The sequence below is a fragment of the Chanodichthys erythropterus genome, chromosome 4, assembly GCF_024489055.1.
Source record: "Chanodichthys erythropterus isolate Z2021 chromosome 4, ASM2448905v1, whole genome shotgun sequence".
In the NCBI taxonomy this organism is placed as follows: Eukaryota; Metazoa; Chordata; class Actinopteri; order Cypriniformes; family Xenocyprididae; genus Chanodichthys; species Chanodichthys erythropterus.
Window position 1 is genome coordinate 9211626 of NC_090224.1, and position 24075 is coordinate 9235700.

General features: G+C 36.9%; 2 protein-coding genes across 4 annotated transcripts; both read left to right on the top strand.

Moving 5' to 3' along the window:
* Positions 1 to 13: 13 nt before the first annotated feature.
* On the top strand, positions 14 to 3787 carry ccr6a (chemokine (C-C motif) receptor 6a). Its single transcript, XM_067383976.1, has 2 exons — positions 14 to 327; positions 1498 to 3787. Exon 2 carries the CDS (start codon positions 1513 to 1515, stop codon positions 2638 to 2640), a length of 1128 nt encoding a protein of 375 aa, XP_067240077.1. The 5' UTR covers positions 14 to 327; positions 1498 to 1512; the 3' UTR covers positions 2641 to 3787.
* A 3705-nt stretch (positions 3788 to 7492) lies between these two features.
* On the top strand, positions 7493 to 21602 carry acbd3 (acyl-Coenzyme A binding domain containing 3). 3 transcript variants are annotated; one of them, XM_067383977.1, is made up of 8 exons: positions 7493 to 7800; positions 8850 to 8991; positions 9338 to 9478; positions 9703 to 9861; positions 10675 to 10858; positions 12402 to 12588; positions 16674 to 16958; positions 19610 to 21602. In XM_067383977.1, exons 1-8 carry the CDS (start codon positions 7533 to 7535, stop codon positions 19822 to 19824), a joined length of 1581 nt encoding a protein of 526 aa, XP_067240078.1. In that variant the 5' UTR covers positions 7493 to 7532; the 3' UTR covers positions 19825 to 21602. The 3 variants fall into 3 exon arrangements, with proteins under 3 accessions (XP_067240078.1, XP_067240080.1, XP_067240079.1); XM_067383979.1 differs by having other exon boundaries at positions 16695 to 16958; XM_067383978.1 differs by having other exon boundaries at positions 10684 to 10858.
* Positions 21603 to 24075: the final 2473 nt, after the last annotated feature.

Sequence of the window (24075 nt, forward strand, 5' to 3'; positions counted from 1 at the left end):
AGAGTGCCGTAGAATTGACAATGAAATTAGTCTGCAAGTTTTTTTGAACCGTGCATTGAGGCACTGAAAGCAGACGTCTGTTGGGTGGCTCTTTTTGAAACCATAATCTATTTAGTAGTACACATGTGTTAGGCATCTTTGATGGTCTGACATTCACACCTACAGCAGCAGCAGTGAAGCGCCGCCTCCTGCTTACAGGTTAGATAATTGTTATTCTTATTACGCAGCAGGGCCCTGCCCAAGTGTTCTTTCCTCATCAGAAACCAGAAGAAACAGAAGTCAGAAACCTCACACTGCATTCCATTAGACTTGTTTGCGTAGATACGGGTAAGTCGCTTCTTTTTTCTGTTTCTGTTTATCACATGATAAATCTTTAGTTGGAAATGCTAGTCAGTCTCTATTTGTTTTATTAACTACATATTATGCAGACAGGAAATAATTGATTTGTCGTTGTGTTGTGGGAAACAGATTGGAATTAGACTGGAAGGTTTTAGTTTGCACCATGTGTATTTAAGTGAGACAAAACTATATATTGGCAAAGGGAAAGTGCTTTTGTGTAAAATACTTTGTCTTTTGAAATACTTTTTTCCAAGCAATGAATGGATGTGCATAATTCTTCTGTATGCCAGTAACTACTAAAGTCATGAATAACATTTTAAAAAAACAAAACAGCAACCCTGTAAAGACTTAAAATATTTTTTTATTTAAATGTTTTTTTGTTTTCAATCTGCACAAAGCACTTTCTCTGTATACGCGTTCTTATTGAATTAACATTGCCCCTATAAAATATGTATGATATGCAAACATAAAAAGATGCTTTTTAAGCAAAGATTTGTCATAAATTATTGTTTGGATCAATGGTAAGCACAGGATTTTCTTTTTCTTTTCTTTTTTCAAGCTTTATGCATTTTCTTGAACATGCGCATCATGACATTATAGATTTCTGTTTTTTTTTGTTTTTTTTTAACATGTTTGATGCTTGCCATAAAACTTATGAAGGCATGGAAAGTAGTAATTTACTTGAGAAATGCAATGCTTTTTCTAGAATCTAGACAAACATCCTCTCCCGGACTAATAGCCACTAAATAGGTCGTGCATTGAATCTCTTGCTGTGTATGCGACCTGATTTTCTGCAGATTTCCTCTTTCTGCACAGATAAAATGTCAAACTACAAAGTGACATTTGCACTGAGCTTTTTCCTGGTGTAGAGGGAATTATTGGATTATTGGACCTAATCTGTCCTATAACTATTCTTACAGAATTAAAGTAGCGACAAAACGATGGCACATACTTCTGCCTCTTCATTCTTAGGAAAAATTCCTGTGTGTTACTGTTTTTAATATTTTAATCTTGTATAATTCATATTGTAGTCCATTATAAATATTTTAAATCTAGTTCTTTAGATTTCAGTCAGGCAGCTTTATCTTGACACGTGAGCTCTGCTGTAAAATAAATGATTTGACTGATGTTCCTCTTCTTTTCTTCCTTTCCTTACAGTTTCAAAGGGAGAAAATGGTTGAACAATTTACCACTCAAAGACCACATACCACAGAGTTTTCATACGATGATTTTGAGGAGCCATGTTCAGTGGAGCGCAGGCTCTACATTGAGAACTTCCTCCAGTTGTTCATTCACCCAATCATTTGTTTAGCCGGTTTCATTGGCAACACCCTCGTGATTGTGACGTACGCTCTCTACAAGCGAACCAAGTCCATGACTGACGTGTACCTGCTGAATGTGGCCATTGCTGACATCCTGTTTGTTGTGGCCCTGCCTTTGATTATCTACAGCGAGCAGTACGGGTGGTCCATGGGGAACTTATCTTGCAAGCTGCTGCGTGGCGTCTACAGCGTGAACCTGTACAGCGGCATGTTGCTTCTGGCTTGCATCAGCGGAGATCGCTACCTTGCCATCGTGCAAGCCCGCCGATCCTTCCGGCTGCGTTCAAGCACTCTACTTTACAGCCACCTGGTCTGTGCAGCCGTCTGGATTTTGGCCTTGCTCCTGTCCCTCCCCACCTTCATATTTTATGAGCGTTACCAACCCGGCCCAACCGCATTCATTGCAAACAGTACAGAAGGCGACGAAGACAGGGACTATGTCTGCTTCTTCTCATTTCAGTCGAATCAAACGGCACGTACGATGAAAACCGTGGTGCCCAGCTCTCAGGTGGCGATGGGTTTCTTCTTGCCTCTACTGATCATGGGATTCTGTTACTCCAGCGTCATTGTCACTCTCCTTCGGGCCAAGAACTTTCAGAGACACAAGGCAGTGCGTGTGGTCCTTACGGTGGTCTTTGTGTTTGTGGTCTGCCATATGCCTTACAATTTAGCACTGTTGTATTATACCATCAGCATGTTTGAAGAACAGGATTGCAGCCATGAGGAAGCCGTCTCATTGACCATGACCATCACAAGAAGCCTGGCGTACCTGCACTCTTGTCTCAACCCCCTACTGTACGCCTTCATTGGGGTAAATTTCAGAAACCACTTCCGTAAGATCCTAAGGGACATCTGGTGCTTGGGGAAGAACTACATGTCAGCGAGACGGTCCTCACGCGCCACCACAGAAATGTACCTTTCCACACGGCGCTCTATGGATGGCTCGACCAATGACAATGGGACTTCGTTTACCATGTGATTGGGTGCTGATTAAGGGCAATGTACCCAGCTTTGTGATTGACAGACTGATTAGCATCAATCAATGTTGATCATCTTCATGTTGTTCCAAACCTGTATGACTTTGTCTTTTGTGCTTCACAGAAGAAAGAAAGTCATACATGTTTTGACTGGAACAGCATGATTGTGAGTAAATGATGACAGCATATTTTAAGGAATTAATATTTCCTTTAATAGTTTGGATTTTGAGAAATTCTACCAATTATAAACAAGAGGGAAAAGTGCAAACCACATACGAACCATTTCCAGATGAGATCAATGTGGTCATTCCTTGTTTGCAATATGTACAAAATGGCAGTGTAAAAAGTCTTCTGTATATGAATGAATATTGCAGTTGAAGTGCACTATATGTAGTACTTTTTTTTTCTATTTGTACTATTTACCTGTTGTACATATCTTTAATGATGCCCAATGTACCTGAGATAAACACACTGTTTTATCTAAATAAATTTAGGCAAAGTATTACAATACAAAAATAATTAAGGGTGACACTCTGAAATGAGAACTAGTGCTTCTTTTATAATTCACCAAGCCTATCTCTGCAACAAATAGATCAAGTGAATTTTAACAACTTTTTTTCTATTTAGTTTGTCTATGCTGCAATAATACATGATCAATTTAATTTCTGATCTGGTTAACATTATTTCAATCTCATCATATAGGTTTGAATGTTATTTTCTACTAGAAGTCAAGCACCCGGATTCGCCTTCCTACACTCTTTTGCATTACAGTCCTCTACAAAAATTAGTCTCCCCCACCCCCAAACATTTGAGCAGTATATCTGATCATCTTTGAAAGGATGCTTTCAAAAAATGCTTTCTTTGCTCATTTCTACATAGCTTCTCTTTTTCCTCAAGTTCACGGTTACAGGTTAATGTTTTCTTCACATAGTTTCCCTCTCTTTTCCCCAAATTCAAAGTCGCAGGTTGTGTTGATTGTGTCTTTTTCTCTCAAACCAGTTACAGGTTGGTGTTTTCTTTGCATAGGCTTTCAGGTTAACATATTCTTTTTTTCCCAAAAATCAAGGTTACAGATTAACTGCTTTGCTTCAGTGTGAACTTCTCCATTACTGAAAGAACACAGAACAATGTACTTCTATTTGTTTTGTCAGTGTCCCATAGCTTACTTCTACAGTCTGTATTTCTAGAATTGCATGAATACACACATTCACCACCATATAGTCCTAATTTGTGTCTGCGTGTTTCATAGACACAAATCTCACAGCTTCACAGAAAAAAAATAAGATCTTCCAGGTTTGGAACTAGATGAGGGTAAGTAAATGATGGCGGAATTTTCATTTCATTTTTAGGTGAACTATCTAAAAAACTTAAACTTAAAAAGGATCCTGTGATCCTCAAAATGTTTTCTGTGTAACACGGTCCATGTTAAAATTGGACGTTAAAATTTGATGTGATTTTTCTAGTCTAACTTCATGCTGAGTAAAAGCACCCTCTGTTGCCCCCTATTGAATCAGAATAGTATAAGAGCACAGAGAGACCAATTGTGAGCGAGTGTCCAATAGTTATTTTTTAATGACGCTTTAATATACAATATTACCTAAAAATCTATAGATATAAAGGAGACAATCATTCCCAAAGTTTCAAGGAAGCTATTATTTTATTGAAATAAAAATACCCTATCGTGGCAGACTGTTGCTGTGTAAAAATCATAAACTCTTATTTTGTTAAAATAATGGATTTTTAGATTCTGTAAAGGGGATGTAAACTTTTGAACACATATCTTACCTTGATAAGGAGTTTATATCCCTTGACCTTTTTTTTTCTTTCTTTTTTTTTTTTTTTTTTCTATGGGACCCTCAAATAAACAATAATGGGCAACCTAACCCACATTCAGCCCATTAAAGTGCCCACTCCAACCTCATGCCCAGATGATGCCCATAAAACCCATTTAGGGCCCACATGGACATGGGCTAATGATGACATTGTCATTATTGGGAGAAATTAGGTATTTATTTATTTTCTGTATATTTGACAGGCATGTCAGCTCTGTTCCCTCCACAAATAACCTTTGAGCCATTTTATGACTTTCACTGGTTTACTAAATATAGTTTTCTTTGTGACTTGCCAAACTATGTGTTTGTTTACTTTATATGAAAGATTGAAAAGTGGGCTCACATCATGGGAGGGATAGATGTAAGCATGCTTTACTCAAGTGTCTGAAATAATAACCAACATTTGCTTCCACTCTGTCCCTGTCCTAAATGGAACCCCTAAGTCATGGGTGCCACTGTTTTCTGGCATTCCCTTGCTCACTAACTTTCCTCTGTCTTGTTCACTTATGTCATTATTTGCTTTGCACGAGTGCCCACTACTGGCAAACCCTTGCAGTGGGTTCACATGGAACAACCTAAACCGTTGATCACTTGGAATCTGGAACCGTGCTGTTTTATCTCAGTATGACTCTTCTAAACTGCTTAATTGACCTAACTTTACTTACAGCTGTAAACTACTTTTCACTCCATTGTTCATGTAATGTGTGTGGGTAAATTAAAGGGGGAACACTGTGAGTTGCTGTTGTGACATCACAATCGTGTTGCATTGTGGTCTTTAGATCTGCCTGAAATGTATTGTGCATGCCTCACAAATATTGGTAAATGAGCAAAACTGACTGGAAAATTGTTTTTGCAAAGTCTTTCATTCAAAATATTCACAAAAATCCAACCTTTATTAAAGTCAAATAGTTGAAAGTAGAAAAATCTTATCATATTTTATTTTATTTTTTTCCCTGAAATATATGTATTCCACAATTATTGGCACCCCTACAAATTCTAATGAATAAAAATCTAACTGAAGTATATTCTCATTCATATGTTTTTAAGTTCACCTTAGTGATCAAGAACACTAAAGTGAAGTCATGACTTCCTCTTTGACATGGCACTATATGAAGTGACACACAGGCCAAATTCCTATAGTCATCCATCACTAGAATACAGTAATGATGTGTGACAAAAGGTTGTTGAGCTGCACAAATCATTAAATGGATATAAGATACGTAGTCTTGTGGACATGAAGTGTACCATTTGGGACAGGCCTCAGTGGTGTTTTCTTTGCATTTATCTGCCCTTTTTCTTGCTTTCCCAAGTGCAAGGTTATGAGTTCATGTTTGGTTCATATTTGTTACACTTTAAAATGTGCAGATATTTATTTCTTCCCCTTTTCTTGATTATTTTCTTGACTTCTGTCATTAAAAGCCACAGATCAACTCTTCTGTTTTCACTGTTCTCTCTTTTCAGAGGTTACGGTTTAATTTACTATGTTTTTGAATGTGAATTTTGGATGTTGCTTTCTTTTTTCATAATCAAGGGTGCATGTTGAAGGTTTTTTTTTTTTTTTTTTTTTTTTTTTACATTGTTACGATTTCAAAAGTGCCCCCATGTTTTGCTGATGATATTTTACAATGTGAACTCCCCCCCTTTCCCAAGAAAACAAACAATAAAGAACATAAATAAATAAAAATACTAAACATTGTTCATTTATTTTATTTTTTATAAAATGCCACCAATTACAGTAAAGAACAGCACAACGTTTATTTTAAATAGACACTTTGGAATTCACTTATTAGTGTGATGTTGAAAATGCAGGAGAGATTGAAAATGAATTAATTACTTTTAGTGCTAGTAAAGTGTTGTCCTTGAACTGTTTCTATTTGTACATAATGTCCAAAGGCATTAAATGTTAAACTATATTATAGAGAGTAAATGAATGCTTTAACCCCCGGTTTCACAGACAAGACTAAAAAGTCCTAGACTAAAATGCATGTTTGGGCTGTCAAGAACCACACCAGTAATGTATTTTTTTTTTTTTTTTCTCTAATGTTTTTTTTTTTTTTTTTTTTTCTAGTGACATGAACATTCATAACAAACTACACCGATTAAGTGTCACAAGCCTTATGTTCAATATAACAATAACAGGTTTGTGTAGAGTTGGATATGACAAAAATAATAACATGGTGTTAGATTATTTCAGTAAAGGTATAATAAAAATCTAATTCGAGTAGGTCTTACCTTTTATATAATTTCAGTTTAACGTAGCATGACATAATTTTTACATTAAACGTGTGGACATGAATATGGATGTTTTGTTCAAGCAGTATAAGAAAACTTTTAGAATCTTCTGTCATATACTTTTTTTTTAGACATGAAAAATAACACAATAAGTTACAATAGTTCTGTTAGTCGCTATAACTGCAGTACCTTTGGTATTTTGGTCATTTCTACACCCCCATATTTCATTACCATATAATGTACCTCGGGTCTCCATTGTCATTGGACAGTGTGTTACATGATGTAATCATTTATTTTATTTATTTGTTTTAAGTTATTTATTTTTCAGTTTGTTTTGTGTCTTCTAGTGCTTCAGACAGTAGTCAAATATTAAATGACGTGTCTTCAACATTATTAACCAAAGTATATTTATTTATTTATATATGTTTATTTTATTTATATTATAATGATATATGTGGTTCTTTTTCCATGAACATATGCATATTGACAATGTTTATTCATAATATACACTGCCATAAATTTTAACTGGTTAAATAGATATATAAATATATTATAGGTTGCGTTATAATAATTTTACGTGTGCTCAAACAGCATTTTTGTCTTCACTTTTTGCAAAACTGGTAGAATATTGTTTAAAACATTTATAAAATAAAAATGGCTCTGGATTCAGAACATTTCATGTTCTGTAATTCTTAATATTAATAAACGCAGAATAATTGGTCAAGGTTTTGAAGCTCTTGTAGTCGAACATTTCAACGTCATGCTGCCGGAAGTTCCGGTGGAGCAGGGCGGAAGTAGGTACGTGGCTGCTTCAGCTGACATTCTGCACGATGGCGACAGAGGTTCAGAGCGGCGACCTCAACAGTGCAAATTCAAGCCGGCTCGAAGTTTCTATCGACGGTTTGACTTTAAGCCCGGATTCCGAGGGCGAGCAGGAACAGGCCGAGACGCCCGCCGCCCGTCCGGCGGACCAGAGCGCTGACAACCCCCTGAGTGTCGATGGGGAGGAGGGCGAACCTGCCAACAGCGGTACAATCGAGAAGAAATGGGGCTTTGATTTAGTCGAGCTCTACGGGCTAGCGCTCAGGTTCTTTAAAGGTATTTTATGTCACTATATACACTAATATGGACATTGATTTAACACAAACATGCGTTAGCATGCTCATCTCTATGCTACAGATTGATTCGCACTGTTGTTTAGATTTAGTGAAGTCGTGTCTTTCTTATTGGGGTCATTTTCATTCTTCGTGTTTTTTTTTTTTTTAAAAAGTTCTGCTTATACAGGACTTCTGTCGCAGTGTTCAAGGGTTGAGGTCCTCTAGAGGAACTGCCCTAACCGGTGACAGCACCACTGTGTGTCATGTGCCTGACTGATGACTTAAATTCACAGAGACTATGAAATATGGCATAAATATTCAAAATAGACAAGTGAACCACAAGTGCTGATCTTGGTTGCTCTCTTGACAGCGAGGTGTGTTGGTTCAGCACCTGTAGAGTTTGTCCATTTAAAATATTTAGTCCTGGCTTTTTGCAGATCTACACCCATTTCTTTTCTGTGGGCTGATGATGAATGAAGTATGGTTGTGTCCATCAGCTGCATAGTCTAAGTGCTGCAGCTCACTAATTATACACATTAATGCACAACTGATGTCCCAAACAAGATGTTTCGGTTTCCAGCCGAGGACTAATGCCAATAATGTATCTTGCGCTTGACTTTCAAAGCATGCACAAAAAAATCTTTTGCACATTTCACAGAAAAATCATGATAATGTTTTCATTATTTTGACATTTTCTGTATTGACTTAGAAATGTGAATTAGCCCACATTCTAAACTGGTGTTTATGTAAAGCTAATAATTAAATCATAAAAAATTAAAATTAAATTAAAACTTGGAAATTAAACACTTACTAAAAAAAGACAATATATTTTATGTTTACCTGCAAGTCATGTGACCATTAACCCAACATCAGAGATCAGTGAACATGCAAATGTGTTGTTAAATTGTTGAACTATTAACTTAAGATCTCAGGGTCTACTTTAGGTAAATATAGTGTTTAGCTGTCGAGAAAGTTTGGAAATCCCTGTTTTTATGTGTTGAGAACCAGCTTCAGTTTTAAAGCCACTTATTTGTGATGTTTTTTCCTCAGAGAAAGATGGCAAAGCCTTCCACCCAACCTATGAGGATAAACTTCGTCTGGTAGCCCTCCACAAGCAGGTGTTGCAGGGACCTTACAACCCTGATGCTTCCCCTGAGGTGGGCTTCTTCGATGTGCTGGGAAATGACCGCAGGTATGAGCGATGATTTGATATTTGACCTTAATGTGCCTCCTTGCTGTTAGTGTCACATTAGCATTTTTAATGAATATACTTTGGCATTCATTTATTAGTATGATGTTGAAAATGCAGGAGAGATTGAAAATGAATTAATTACTTTTAGTGCTAGTGTCCTTGAACTGTTTCTATTTGTACATAGATGTCCAAAGGGATTAAATGTTATTTATATATATATATTATATATATATATATATTAGTAAATGAAGGTTTAAATGTTAATGGATGTTTGGCTTAATATTTTCTTTAGTTTAAAATGATGCAAGTTTGTAAGCTTTATTTTTTTTAATATCATTTTTTTTAGAAGAGAATGGGCATCTTTGGGCAACATGGAGAAGGACGAGGCCATGCTTGAGTTTGTAAAGCTGTTGAATAAATGTTGCAATTTATTTGCACCTTTCGTCGCCTCACACAAGATTGAAAAGGAGGAACAAGAGAGAAAGAGGTCAGATTTGCAGATAAAGATGATTTTCTTTCTTTATCAGTTTCATCTTTTTGCTGTCACACACTTTTAATTCAGATTTATTTGCTGTTTTACCCTTTAATCAGGTGGGTCTCTTGAGATATAGACTTCTCTGAGAGATCCACAGCGTCAAAAAAAAGAAATTGGGCTCCAGTATAAAATTAATCAACCTCACATGTGTATGTTGTCTTTTTTTTGCTGAGAAGGCGGGAGGAAGAGGAGCGGCGGCGCAGAGAGGAAGAAGAGCGTGAGCGACTGCGGCAAGAGGAGGAGAGACGCAGACGTGAGGAAGAGGAGAGGTTGAGGAGAGAAGAGGAGGAAAGAAGACAAGTTGAGGAGGAACGACTCCGTGTAGAGCAGCAGAAGTGAGTAACACCGCTTGATTTATTTCAGAACTGAACTAAAACATCATTGTTTTGTTGAGAGACTTAAGGCTGGAATACAATACACAACCTTTGCCCAGATTTTACCCCAAATTCGCAGTTCTAGAGGAATTGCCGAAAGTCAGAACCAGTCAGCAGATTTGATTTGGCAGATTTTGCAGAAACTTGAGTAGTTTACAATGGCCAGAGACTTGTTTTAGCTTCAGACTACGATTTCAGTCAGTCTGAGAATATCAAAACACATTTTGATATTTTGAGTCAAATTTGGAATATTGTTTTCATTTTTCATGCATCTCCTAGCAGCAAGACGTGTGTTTCTGCATGAGTTTGTTGTGTTTGGAGTGACATGAAAGTCTGGTAGTGTGTGATCCTGAGTCGCTTAGCGTGTGATGCCCAGTTTTTCCTCTGTAACCGTTTACAAAGTCGGCAAGTGTTAAGTAAAATCTGTTCAGATTTGAAAACTAAGCCTTTAGAGTAGAGCCCAGTTTTGCCATCTCTTTGATACTAAATCAATACATTAGTCAACCAATAAATGGTATTGGACAATCGATAAAATTAAACTATGACTGTCAACACTTTCAGTAATTTAAAATGAATCTGCAAACTCATGACAGATGAAAAGGTGAGAAAGTAATTAGCACCACCTGGCACAATCTTTCAACCACCTGAAGAAATGTGTTTTTTTTAAATGAGGTGAAAAACTTTTGTGGTACTTTTTTAGTACCGGTATGCTATGCAACCCTAGTGAGGTGCCACATGCTTTATTGTGCACAATTTCTTTTCTCACGCTCTCTGGTGTGTTAGGCAGCAGATCATGGCTGCGCTCAATGCGCAGACAGCGGTGCAGTTCCAGCAGTATGCAGCGCAGCAGTACCCCGACAGTCCCGAACAGCAGCTCATCCTCATCCGGCAGCTGCAGGAGCAGCACTATCAGCAGTACATGCAGCAGCTGTATCAGGTGCAGCTCGCTCAGCAGCAGGTGAGGGCCTGTGATTCATTCTCCTGGTACCACCCTGCTTTTGTGATCCATGATTACATTTTGAAAATTTACACTACCATTCAAAAGTTTGGGCTCAGTATGATTAAAAAAAAAGAAATTAATAATTTTATTCAGCAAGGATATATTAATTTAAATAACAGTAAATAATGTTAGATAATAGTAAATAATTGTACAAGTGAATAAATAATGTTACAAAAGATTTGTACAAATAAATGCTGTTCTTTTCAACAAATCGTGAAAAAAAACAAAAAAACAAACATGATTTTCGACAAAAATAATAAGCAGCACAGCTGTTTTCAATGTAATATTGATGTAATCAATGTAATATTAAGAAATGTCTCTTGAGCAACAAATCAGCATATTAGAATGATTTCTGAAGGATCTTGTGACACTTAAGACCGACACTTAATGGCTGCTGAAAATCAGTTTTGTCACAGGAATAAAGTACATTTTAAAATATATATTCAAATGGAAAGCAGAGTTGTCAAAAGTACAGATTGCGATACCAAGGCTGTAATGACATTTTAAAAATGTGATGCTTTGAGCGCTGATTCTTAAATGCCTCTAATTGGCCATTGTGTTCATGCACTCATCAGAAATGTCTGTGATTGGCTACAATGATCAATGCTTCAAAAACATGTTGTAAATAGACATCAGTGACGCTCTTCACTGAGCACTTAGATACAAACGCTCCTGCTTTCAAAACGTTTTCAAATTCAAACACTTCAATGTGCTTTCAAACGGTCCCTTGCGTTAATCATTGTAGCCAGTCGCAGACATATCTGATGAGTGCGTGAACACAAAGGCCAATAGGTATTTACGAATCCGCTCAACAGCACTCAAAGCGTCACATTTTATAAATTTCAGTACCGACTTGGTATCGCGGTCGGTACTTTTGACAAGCAGTTGTTTTAAATTGTAATATTTCACAGTATTACTATTTTTAATGTGTTTTGTTTTAATCGAATGAATGCAGCCTTGCTGAGCATAATAGACTTCTTACTGATCCCAAACTTTTGGATGGTAGTGTGTATGTGCTGCTGATGTCCCTTTTAGTATGAAAAGTGGGTAATGCTTTAGTATGGGGAATTCTCACTTTTAACTAGTTGCTTATTAGCTTGCATATTGGCTGTATATTAGTACTTAAAGGCAAAATTCGTAGTTAATAGTCAATAAGTGTTCCCCATACCAAAATGTTAACAAGTTTTTCTTATCGGTTTTACAAATTGATAAGCCTGTTTATTTTGCTGTGCACTCCCATGTAATTAGTTGCATTTTATTGTTCACATTCAGAACAGACCTGCAACCCACCAGTTAAGAACGACTGGTATAAAGAACAAAATTGCAGTGGTAGCATTTGTTTTGCAGGTGTACAGTTATCAAGGTAGACTGTTTAATGTGTTTTACACACCTGTCACTGCAAGCTAAACTGGTTTTATTGTCATGTAATGACTCACTGATGCAATTTATTTTAGTTTCTGTTGTCTCATACCAATGTTTTATTGCAATTTTTTTCTTTCAGGCTGCCTTGCAGAAACAACAGGAGGATGCTATAGTGTTGTCTACATTAGAGGCCAGTGAGGTGTCAGCACCTTCTTCTGGAGAGGAGGCTCCCACACTGAACGGACAGGCAGAGTCCACTGCTGACAGCTTAGAGCGAGAGCCAGACCTGGAGCCTGCAGACGAGGTCACTGAGAATGGACCCACCGGTGAGTTGTTTGATCGCTTTTATTGTTTATTTATAGGGCTGGACGATTAATCGAAAAGCAATCGAAACCGCAATTCAGATCCTCTAACCGACGTAATTTTCCCATGTCGGTTATTTTGTTTTTTTAATCCTGTTAATACCTCCCCCTTAAAAACATACTACCGTGTGTAGCCACGTGACTCCGCCCCGTCCAGGCAGTGGCATAAAAGCAACACAGAGGTGAATGCCGGTTCAACACATAGTGATGGCGCGCGAGCGGTGAGCCTTGTGTCTTCACTTAACTTTGTCAGTTGTATTTGTTTTAAAGTTTGCCAGTTTGGACATTCAAACGATTTTAGACGATTGCATGTACATTATTTCGGCACGAACACTCAGATAAACAGTAGCTGCGCAAAACAGGAAGGTCGCGCGCACAGAGGAACGCAGGAACTAGTTGTCAGCGCTGTCCTCAAAACATTATAGCATATATTTTTCAACTTTTGAGGGAACTATTTACAACCCACAGCTTCACAATTAATAGAGAGACGGTACGACTAATTCACACACGCAATCACTCTCTTTGGGTCTCATTCATGAAACATTCGTAAATATACGAGTAAATATGTGAGTGATTTGCGCGTAAACAGACTTTCCCGAAAACTCTCCTCCTGATTCACAAATACTTCGTAAACGTCAGAAGTGATAGTGAAATGTGTGTGTGTTAATGAATTCCAATCAGTCGTAAATGGGACGCGCGTGCATGTTCATTCTCAATTACCATAAATCCCGCCCATTAAATCCGACTGACAACTATATATGGGCATCATATTATGACACCAAATGAAGGATTTTGCCCATTTTATAGGAAACAAGTTCCATAGTTTGCCCAGCCCTATTGAAATCAATTCATTATTTGATTAAAGTGCTCCGTTTGCAGATGCTATAGGTGCGTTCACGCGGCCTCGTAATTCCTGTAGTTACAAGATTCTAGCTTGTAAAAAGCGTTCACGTCCTCGTAGAGTTCGTAATTACAGTTTGTAAGCTGGGAGTTTTCTGAAAGCTCCCACATGTAACATGTGGCCACTATACCACCTGACCGCTGTAGATTGATTTATTAGGCGTTGGCAGTGGTGCCATGGAAATGCATAATTTCCAGTCCAAGGACTAAAAGGACGTGAACAGCTCCGAATATAACGTCATTTCAAGATAGTGGTAAATACAAGGTGACGTGAACGCAGCTTAATACTGGCTCTCACAACAAAAGTAAAAAGAAAAATAGTATGTAATTACTAATATTTTTTCAAAGTGCTGTGTAATGTACCTTATTAAGGTGAATTAAAATGCAGCCTTATTAATGAGCAAAACGTTCGGATGTTAAACGCACTATTTACGCGTGACTGGGAGCAGGTGTAGATTTCTTCCGTACCAACTAACATTTGGAAAATACGAACAATGAATGAATCCGAAAATTTACGCCAGAACCACTTTACACACGATTTACACAAAAATTCGTTCTGCTCTTGTTTCATGAATGAGACCCATTATGTACTGGTTCTGTGCTTATTTATCTTTATCTGATTTACAACGAGCAGAAATCTGTAAGAAATGTTACAAACCATAGATAAAATAACTTCTGAAAGTGAGCTGTTATTTCAGATCACTCTTTCAATAGAAAAAAACTATCCCACCTTTATCAGATTTACAGTACAAACCTTGTCAGTGAACTATGAGGACAAAAAACAAACAAACAAAATAATCGTTCATTAATCGTAATCGAGGTCAAATGTTCAATTAATCGAGGTTTTGATTTTAGGCCATAATCGTCCAGCCCTATTTATTTATACAACTTCATTGAGTGCTGTTAATGTCAACTTGATATCAAATTGGATTTACCTTCTTAGTATGCATATGGTGAATCATTCATCAATGATTCATCGTTATTTAAAAAAAAAAAAAAATATTACAATGCAGTCGATTCCCCATGGATAAAATCAAGTCTTGCCTAACATTTTTGTCATGCTAAATATCCAGTTATACTTGTGAATATGTCACTCAATGAGTTTCAAATGCTGTTTAATTATGAATTGTGAACTTGTGCCTGAAAATCACTTTGCTTTTCATGCTGTGTAGTATTTCATAATTTCATTTCAATTTAAAGTAGGGCTGGTTTGGTAAAATACTGATATCTTATTTTAATGAACTGATATCGATTCTTAAATATCAAGAATCAATCTGTTAGTCCATGAACAAAGCTTCTAAACTTTATTTGTAGGGCACCTCCCACCCACTGAAATCGCAATGCTTTGTGATTTGTTACTTCTGATATGAAACTTAGCTTTTAAAGCTGCAGTAGGTAACTTTTGTAAAAATGTATTTTTTACAAATTTGTTAAACCTGTCATTATGTCTTGACAGTAGAATATGAGACAGATAATCTGTGAAAAAAATCAAGCTCCTCTGGCTCCTCCCAGTGGTCCTATTGCCATTTGCAGAAATACACCGCTCCCGGTAAGAACCAACCAATCAGAGTCAGGAGGAGTGTCTTAGCAGTGTCAATCAAGCTCGTGTGCGCGCTGATCACACTCCTGTCATGCACAGCCATAGTGCACAGCGTGTACAGGCATTCAAATTCTAGATTACTGGTGTGCAGCAGCTTTGCTTATGGCGGACAAACAATCCAGTTTCGTACGTATAATACCCCATAAAGTGCGTATCTTATGCACGCGAAAAACCCATTTTGCCGTATATATTCTACGAGATTACCAACTCGTACTATTGATACGCATTTTCGTGTGATCGGGCTCTATTAAGTCATGATATGCAGTTTTAAGATTTTTTCAGGCGAGAATGTGCTGGTTTAAAGCTGAAATTTGTGGTTAATTGATAAAGATAGCGCCTTTCTGAAAATTTGATCTGACGTTGTCGGAGTTTTGAGATCCAGGCGATCACCGGACTCTCTGCGCTCATGTACCCAGCCTAGAGCAGCCTTACCTCGGCTAATCCTTCTGACGTTTGCCGCTGGCTCCGTTTTGGCTGAGGGCAACGTGACGTTTCATAAATTTATATATGGCTATTTAACTTTTGTATCATACTAAAGCGCTGATTTTGTACGCTTGACTGAATTGTTTGCTTTATTTCTTATTGTATATTTTTATACCTTTTATAATGGCTATTATTGAACATTAAAACTGACATTTAACAAAAAGAGAAGGTTGTGTTTTATGTTAAAGTCTATTTCATTTCATTACAGTGAAGATAATTAGAGTATGCACAAATAGTATTACATTTAATATGTTTGAAATGTAAACGAAAAGAGGCAGGGTTGTTTAATATTTCGTTTTGTTATAAATATAAGCAGACATTGCAGATAATTAATTACTCGTTGCCTGAGGCTATTAATATGTTTTTGTTTGTTTCTTTAAAACGAAAAGAGGCAGAGTGGTTTAATAACAAATTTTGTTTTATTCTTGGCTAAAATATACATACAGAGATAACCGGAGAAGCCAGTTATTTGCGTACTGTAACCGTTATATTATCTTACTAGCTATTTATTACTTATAGAAATAGTGCACTTCATATAGTTACATTACATGTATTGCAAAAATACGTAATGTTTTGAGGACCAAGTTTGTAGTCAAAGTATGGGAAGGCCATAGTCAATGTAAATCAAATTGTTGATGTTTTGTTCGTATCAGTGAATGTGCTATAACTGTTTATCCGCCGTCATCGGTGGCCCTGCTTGCTTACTAGCCTGCGCGTTCACGGCAGGCTCCCTTGTGATGGGGGAGGAGCTGTGGAGGGAGGGCTGGAGCGCAGCAGAGAGCAAGGGGGAGTGACCTGTGAGTTGTGCTTGTTCAAATTTTCTGGCTAAGTCAACGTTTTCTAAAAACTCCCTACTGCAGCTTTAAGTTTTAACAATAAATTCCTTTTATTGGTTATCTTTACTGTACCTGATATATTCAAATGAATCAATATTGAATTGAATGAAGATCGAAATTGAATCGAATCACAAGCTTGTGAATTGAAATCAAATCAATACCCAGCCCTAATTTAAAATACAAATAAAACCATCCATTATTTACTACTATCCCATATTCCTGGTTCTCAGACTCTCCCCCTGTAATAGCAGCCCCCTCCATGTGGACCCGGCCACAGATAAAAGACTTTAAAGAGAAGATCCGTCAGGATGTGGACTCTGTGATTACGGTGGGCCGGGGCGAAGTGGTGACTGTCCGGGTTCCCACCCACGAGGAGGGCTCCTATCTCTTCTGGGAGTTTGCTACTGACTATTATGACATTGGCTTTGGAGTCTTCTTTGAATGGACTGACTCAACTAACGCATCAGTCAGTGTGCACGTCAGCGAGTCTAGTGACGAAGATGAGGATGAAGAAGGTGAGGAACGTATGCATGATATGACATATGATCTGTACCATGTCGGTTATTGGCCGATATTTTGTTGTGCTCATTTCTTTTATTTTTACATTTAGATCTGCTTACATTAGGTCATTTTTTTAAAACACCAATAATAACTTTTTTTTTTTTTTTTAATTTTAAATGTACCTTTAGAAAATCTCAAAATGAATATCCATTATGCAGCATGCTCCAGTTACACTCTATCTTCCCATTAATTTCCAACATTTTTGTGGACAGATTATTACAGCAGTTCACGCTTTCAGGTTGTGTTATTTGGACACAGTCCTTCTTAGTGTTTGATGGTCCCTATCATTCACTTTTGTTTTTTTGATGATGATGTCTTAGCATACTTAAAACATACAACATTTGGATGGCCTTTTTACACATGACTTGTACTAAACACTACTGAAAACCACTGATATACAAACCAGGGAATATAAACAACAAAAAGATAAATAAAGATAATTGCAATGTTTGTTTCTTCACTGTAGCCTACACAAATGATATTAACCCCTATAAAAAAAAGTGTTCGCATTATTTTGTACAACCCCTGCATATTTGCTATTTAGGAATATCAATTGGTAGTATGTATGCAAAATTGTATAGAATTTTAATATCGGCTTGTTGGTATCAGCCAGAATTTTAAAGGGTTAGTTCACCCAAAAATGGAGATTCTTTCATTAATTACTCACCCTCATGTCGTTCCACACCCATAAGACCTTCGTTCATCTTCGGAACGCAAATTAAGATATTTTTGATAAAAGTCTGATGGCTCAGTGAGGCCTTTCAGACTTTCAGATGCCCTGAAAGCTTTTTTATTTTAAACATATTACACATATTAAACATATTTAAAACAGTTCATGTGACTGCAGTGGTTTAACTTTAATGTTATAAAGCGACTAGAATACTTTTTGTGCGCCAAAAAAACAAAAATAACTTTATTCAACAATATCTACTGATGGGTGATTTAAAAACACTGCTTCATGATGCTACGAAGCTTTATGAATCTTTTGTTTCGAATCGGTGATTCAAGGCTCCGGTATACTTCAAACAAACTTCTTTTTCGTTCTTCGTTTAGGGGTAAAACGAAGTTCGAAATGCGTGACCAGCGATATACTGTCAACGAACATCTGACGATGCCCACACTGCTGAGAGCGACGGTTAGATGAATATGTAAATATGCGCCGTGCACTTTCTTCTCAGTAACAAAATAAACACAATATAATAGAAAGCATAAGAAAATAGAAAGCATAAGAAAAGCGTCCGATCATAACAACATGGGAATGTTAGCCCAAGCTCTGCAAATTAGCACTCCAGTCACGTCACATCTTCATACAGCACTTTATTCAATAGATTGATTAAAATCGAGCAGCTTTACAGTATCAAACATGAAAAACAGTGTTATTAGTGCCTCATTTTTTTACAAGCACAACTTCATTTTGTAGTATAAAGCAGCTATCCAGTGTGTTCATGTTTTCACTAGCGGAGATCTTACCTCACTGAACTCAACAGATCAAATGAATCAGAGACGCGGTCCACGCGAGTGAAGGTGGAGCCTCAGCGCACACCTCCTATTACGTTATCGTCACTGACCAATGGTAGTACGAAGGTGTTTTGGTGCTGGAATGAACTTTTCCTGAAAGTTCGTTTTGGCAAGCCATTTCGAACTTCCAAAAAGAACACAAAACTAAGTTTGTTTTGGCCTGATTTTGTTTGAAATGACGTCACATCAGTTTTTTATTCGATTTCATTTTAATTATACCGGGGCCTTCAGAGCGTGAATCGGAGCGTGAATCAAACTGCCAAAGTCATGCCCTCCAGTGGTTAACCATTGAAATTTTGAAACATTTATGATGTAATGAAAGCTGCATTCACGTCACCTCGTATTTACTGGAATCTTGAAATGACAACACGTGACGTTATATTCGAAGCTGTTCACGTCCTTTTGGTCCTTGGACTGGGAATTATGCGTTTCCATGGCACCACTATCAAAGCCACGTGGTACAGTAGCCACGTGGTACATCCCAGCTTACAAGCTGTAATTACGAGCTCTACGAGGACGTGAACGCTTTTTACAAGCTAGAATCTTGTAACTACAGGAATTACGAGGCTGGGTGAACGCACCTAAAGCCTTGTTTACGGAAATGACGTGACTTTTGGCGCTCCGAACCACTGATTCAAAATAAGATTCGTAAAGGTTCGAAGCGGTGTTTTGAAATCGCCCATCACTAGATATTGTAGAATAAAGTTTTGTTTTTGTTTTTTGGCACACAAAGTATTCTTGTCGCTTCATAACATTAAGGTTGAACCACTGTAGTCACATGAACTGTTTTAAATATGTTTTTAGTAGCTTTCTGTGCATCTGAAAGTGTCTTGCTGGCAATGGGTGAGCCATCGGATTTTATCAAAAATATCTTAAGTTGTGTTCTGAAGATCTAACAGGTGTGGAAGGACATGAGGGTGAGTAATTAATGACAGAAATTTTATTTTTGAGTGAAATAACCCTTTAATGTCAGTGCATTTTTAAACTCTGGAAATCAAAAGGATACTTTTGATAAACGGTCTAGATTGTTTGTTTTGTGATTCTATTGTTAAAACTGTAGATTTAAGTCCTGCTCTCTTTCTCTCAGGTGAAGGGCAGTCTGAGGAGGACAAAGCCAAGAAGGAGACTGGGAAACCACAGGTGGATGAGATAGTGCCGGTGTACCGGCGGGACTGTCACGAGGAGGTGTACGCTGGGAGTCACCAGTATCCCGGCCGTGGTATATACTTGCTCAAGTTCGACAACTCCTACTCGCTCTGGAGGTCTAAAACCGTCTACTACAGAGTATATTACACCAGATAAGCCTGGAGTCAAGACTGTGGGACAGGAATGTGTGGGTGTATGTTAAGAGATAGCTGGAAAGAAAGAAAGATCAAAATAAGGAAATTTACGGGATGTCTACTACTGGGGAAGGGACAAAGAGATTTAAAATTGAGTGTGTGTGTGTGCGTTTCGATGTGTATGCAAACTTTGAGTGTGTCTGTCATGCTGTTTAAGTCCAGGAGGAACGGGCCATGTACATGGCACCTCTGTTTTGCACTCTTAAAGATATACTCTAGGATTTTGTGCTTGATATCACTGTCCTCTATACCCAATGTGACTAATTTCAGCCTCCATCTTCTAATTTCATCCAAAGAGGTGCAGGATAAATGTGTGTATCCTAATTAAAACGGCCTACAAACGTCATGTTTAGATAATAAACAACGGAGCAAACACTAACACGCCTTTCTCTTGGAGTACTTCCTTATTTAGGTCAACACTGAATAAATAAGCCAATGGCGTGCATCTGTACTCTTGTTTCTCCCCCTATCGGCGCACAGGACCGAAGTGCATCGGCGAGTGCTGGATAAAACGAACGGACAGGACTTTTCTAAAGATGCAAAGGTGGATCTGGAGGCCTTTACGAACTGAGATTTTGCAGCATTTTCTAAACCGGATGGATTGTGTCTAAAACATTTAATATTTATTAATCTCTGTGGTAGAGTAGGGTCATGTATGTGTCTGTAAGTCCTATAACGTTTATCTTTCCATCATTCGCTTCTCTGCTTCCACAGAGCCCCAGATTTATTGTTCTTTTTTTGTTTTTTTTTTTTCCACCTTTATCATCAATGCGAGATCAGTATTGAATTTTAATGTGGCACAGTTAGTAGTTCAAAATATTCTTGCCTTTCATTTTGGTCATTGCTTTGTTGTTTTATGCATGTAGTTACAGACAGCCATGTCAAAACTTAAACCTTAATGTATATTGATTTAAATTTCTACTTGTCACACTTATACTTGGTTCTCTATGACAGAAAATAACAAGCATCTCTCATTGTCCTTTATATTAATAATGAAGTGTTTGTATAGCTGATGAGACTTTTAACTATCAAAAGCAGCATTTCAGTTGCTGATTAACATTTTCTGTTATTTATTGGACTGTTCAGTGTGTTGAAGATTATTACAGTGAAGTTGCTGAGATTTTTCAGACTGTTTCTTTTTTTATTATTTTATGTTTGCTTCAAAAATATCTGCTCTAGCCACTCTGGATACGTCCTGACTGTATTGCTGAGTGAAATGTGTGGCGTTCATGATTGTATGTGTAATGCAGGTCACTGCTATCCAGCTGTGATCAAACATCATCCATATATATACAGATACAGATGCTGTTACACTGTGTTCACATGATCGAGTGTTAAGAGCTGTGATGATTCCATGTTCATAGAGAACGTCATGCTAAATCTGTCCAAAGACTACATTATTGTCACATGTACAGTCGATTGGTTACAAAAGTTCCTGCGTTTATTCTTTCCATGTATTTTTCTTTTTCACTTTTTTGTAATGCTGACTTCAGGCCTTTGTATAGTGAAATGTAACATTTGGGCATGGTATTCAAAGTACGGCTTTTGGGAAAAACGACTGCGCAATGGGGTAATAACTGATCTGAAAATTGTCTTCATATTTAAAGTGGAAACTCCAGAGATTTTCTGACCATAAAGGCACGGAGAAGTGTTTTTGTATTGGTTCTGCTAGTGTGATCTAATCTGTATGCATTCGAGGATGAGTGTCCTAAAGCGTATCTTTGATTAAACTTGTGTTCCTCTGTATGTACCGCCTGATTCTTTTCTGATACCTGTCTATTCATGTGCATGTTTTACATACTCGGACGATGTGTTGCAAAATACCCATTCACTGATTCTTGAGAGATTGGGCAAAACATGTTCTACAACTTTATCTGTTTTTTTTTGTTGTTGTTGTTGTTGTTGTTTTTGTTTTTTATATAGTTAAAAAACATTCAAACAATAATCTAGAATCTACATTGCACTTAATATGCTGCTTTATTGCATCATATCTCAACTCCATCATACAAATTTTTAATTAATCTTTTGGGGCCTCTTTATTTTTTGTTGTCTGATGGTAGTAACATTTCAATAGATGGAGCTACATTTATGATAAATATTTAACATTACATACTGCTGGTCCATATTGACCAATACAGGCAAAAGAAAAACAGGCATTTCAGTGTTCATTAATGAATCTGCATTTACAAACAATGAGACTATTAAAATGGTAGTTTGGAGCAGGTAGTGACCGTAGTGACTCATCACTGTAGTTCAGTCAGCCATGGGTCATGATTTCCCTATGCAAAGGGAAGTTTCAGCAGGCTCAATGTTAACAGGAAAATGATTATCACCCCATCCAAAACTGCTGCCTCAGCTGGTTCCATTGACACAACAAACAATAGTCCACTTCCTTTACTCTGCAGCATAACAAAAATCTTATCGGATCCTTCCTAGCGCTGTGGGATTTTTAAAGAGCATACTACACTTGCAACCACGAGATGGAGCTAGTGTAGATATGAAAAATGGGCATTTCAAACACTAACTTTTGCTCTTTTCACAAAATCGACAGGTAATTCATAGGCTATTTAGTTTATTTTTATTGACTTTATTTAGACTGAGATTTCATAGGTCTCAAGAACAACTAAATTAACTACTTGTGCTATTGAACTGCGGTATTGAGCTAAGTAGCCTAAATACTTGACGTGGTAAAGGAAATAAATCGTCTGTTTACATCTTGATATTCATGTATATACTTTTATAACTTTATTTTATTTATTACAAATTATTTTTAGTTAATTTTGTCATATTTAAGTCGTATTTTTAAGTCATACCAAACTTATTCTTTTCTTTAAACACTGAATGCATTATAATTTAATTTAATTTATATGGAAATCTGGTCAACTCGAGATTTTTCTATAAAAATCTATAGAAAATACCAGGGGCGATTCTAGGATTTTGATTTTAGGGGGGCTCAGCCCCCAATAAGGGTATGATTAAAAAAATATTATTTGACTGACTGTTGCTCATTTGCAGACCTACTCCCGCACGACAAGAAAAAATGTTGTATATCCATCTACAATGAAATATAAATTATTTTAGTTTTTTAGCTTTTTAGCCTTTATAATCAACAATACGATTGGATATTCATAAAGTCACCCCATGAAAATTGATGTCATTTTAAGTTTTTTAACTAACCAGCTAATATTCATTAAGAATATAGACAAACCATGTATTAATGTAATTGTCTATTGGCAATATGATTAATCTGTTCTATATTTATTTCTATTTATTAAAAATAACAACATGAATTATCAATTTGCCACTTCTATAAATCAAGTACAAATCTAGTATAAATAGTATAAATCAAGAAAATCAAAAATCCCTTTACTCTACGCTTACTCTAATTTATGCATCATGACACTCCTCCTGATTCATTATTACTTAATACAAAACTATATTTAATAATACAAAACAAAATAACTCCACATTCTCTCTCTGGGCCATCTAGTGCTTTCAGACAATGATGTGTGTCATTTCTGTGCATGCCTGCATAATGTAATGTCAAAATACATTATAATATGTCTGTAATTGTAAAAAGTAAATTAAAATAAATCATGATCGTTTTCTGAATCTAAAGTATGTTTTCATGGGTGTTAATCACTTCATTTTTGTAGGAATAAAAAACAACTATCACACGCAGCGAAACATATTGGTATTGGATGAGAAACCGAGCCGTCCCGTGTGCTCCCAATGCTCCAGTAACATTACATTATGTAAACTGCAATGCATTTATGACAAAGAACTGCACCGATGCAGATGAAATATCATAGCATTAGCAATCTATCAATAAATGCACGCACACACGACACACACCTTGTGCTCTCTGATCGCTCTGCTCGGCGCCCCTGCAGATTGAAAAATGCGCTAAATCCAAGCAGAATCAGATAAGGGGAGGAGCCGAAACTTGACGCAGCTTGCCGCCGTTTCAAATTAGTTTTTTTTAAAGGTGACTGAAGCGATCAAAAAATTTATTAATCAAATATTTTTTTTAGGGGGGCTGGGAAGAAGTTTAGGGGCTGAAGCCCCCCTAAAAAGGGCCTAGTGACGCCCCTGGAAAATACTATTGAAATGTTTCTTATGTAATATGTCCAATTATTTATGTTTAATGTATTTTGTACTTGACACCCTTTAAAATGATAAATAAAAAATAAATAAATATTGCATTTAAAAT

Coding starts and splice junctions, on each gene's coding strand:
- ccr6a (XM_067383976.1), top strand. CDS start 1,513: ATGGTTGAACAATTTACCACTCAAAGACCACATACCACAGAGTTTTCA.
- acbd3 (XM_067383977.1), top strand. CDS start 7,533: ATGGCGACAGAGGTTCAGAGCGGCGACCTCAACAGTGCAAATTCAAGC. Junction 12,589..16,673: donor CACTGAGAATGGACCCACCG/GTGAGTTGTTTG, acceptor CCTGGTTCTCAG/ACTCTCCCCCTGTAATAGCA. Junction 16,959..19,609: donor CGAAGATGAGGATGAAGAAG/GTGAGGAACGTA, acceptor TCTTTCTCTCAG/GTGAAGGGCAGTCTGAGGAG.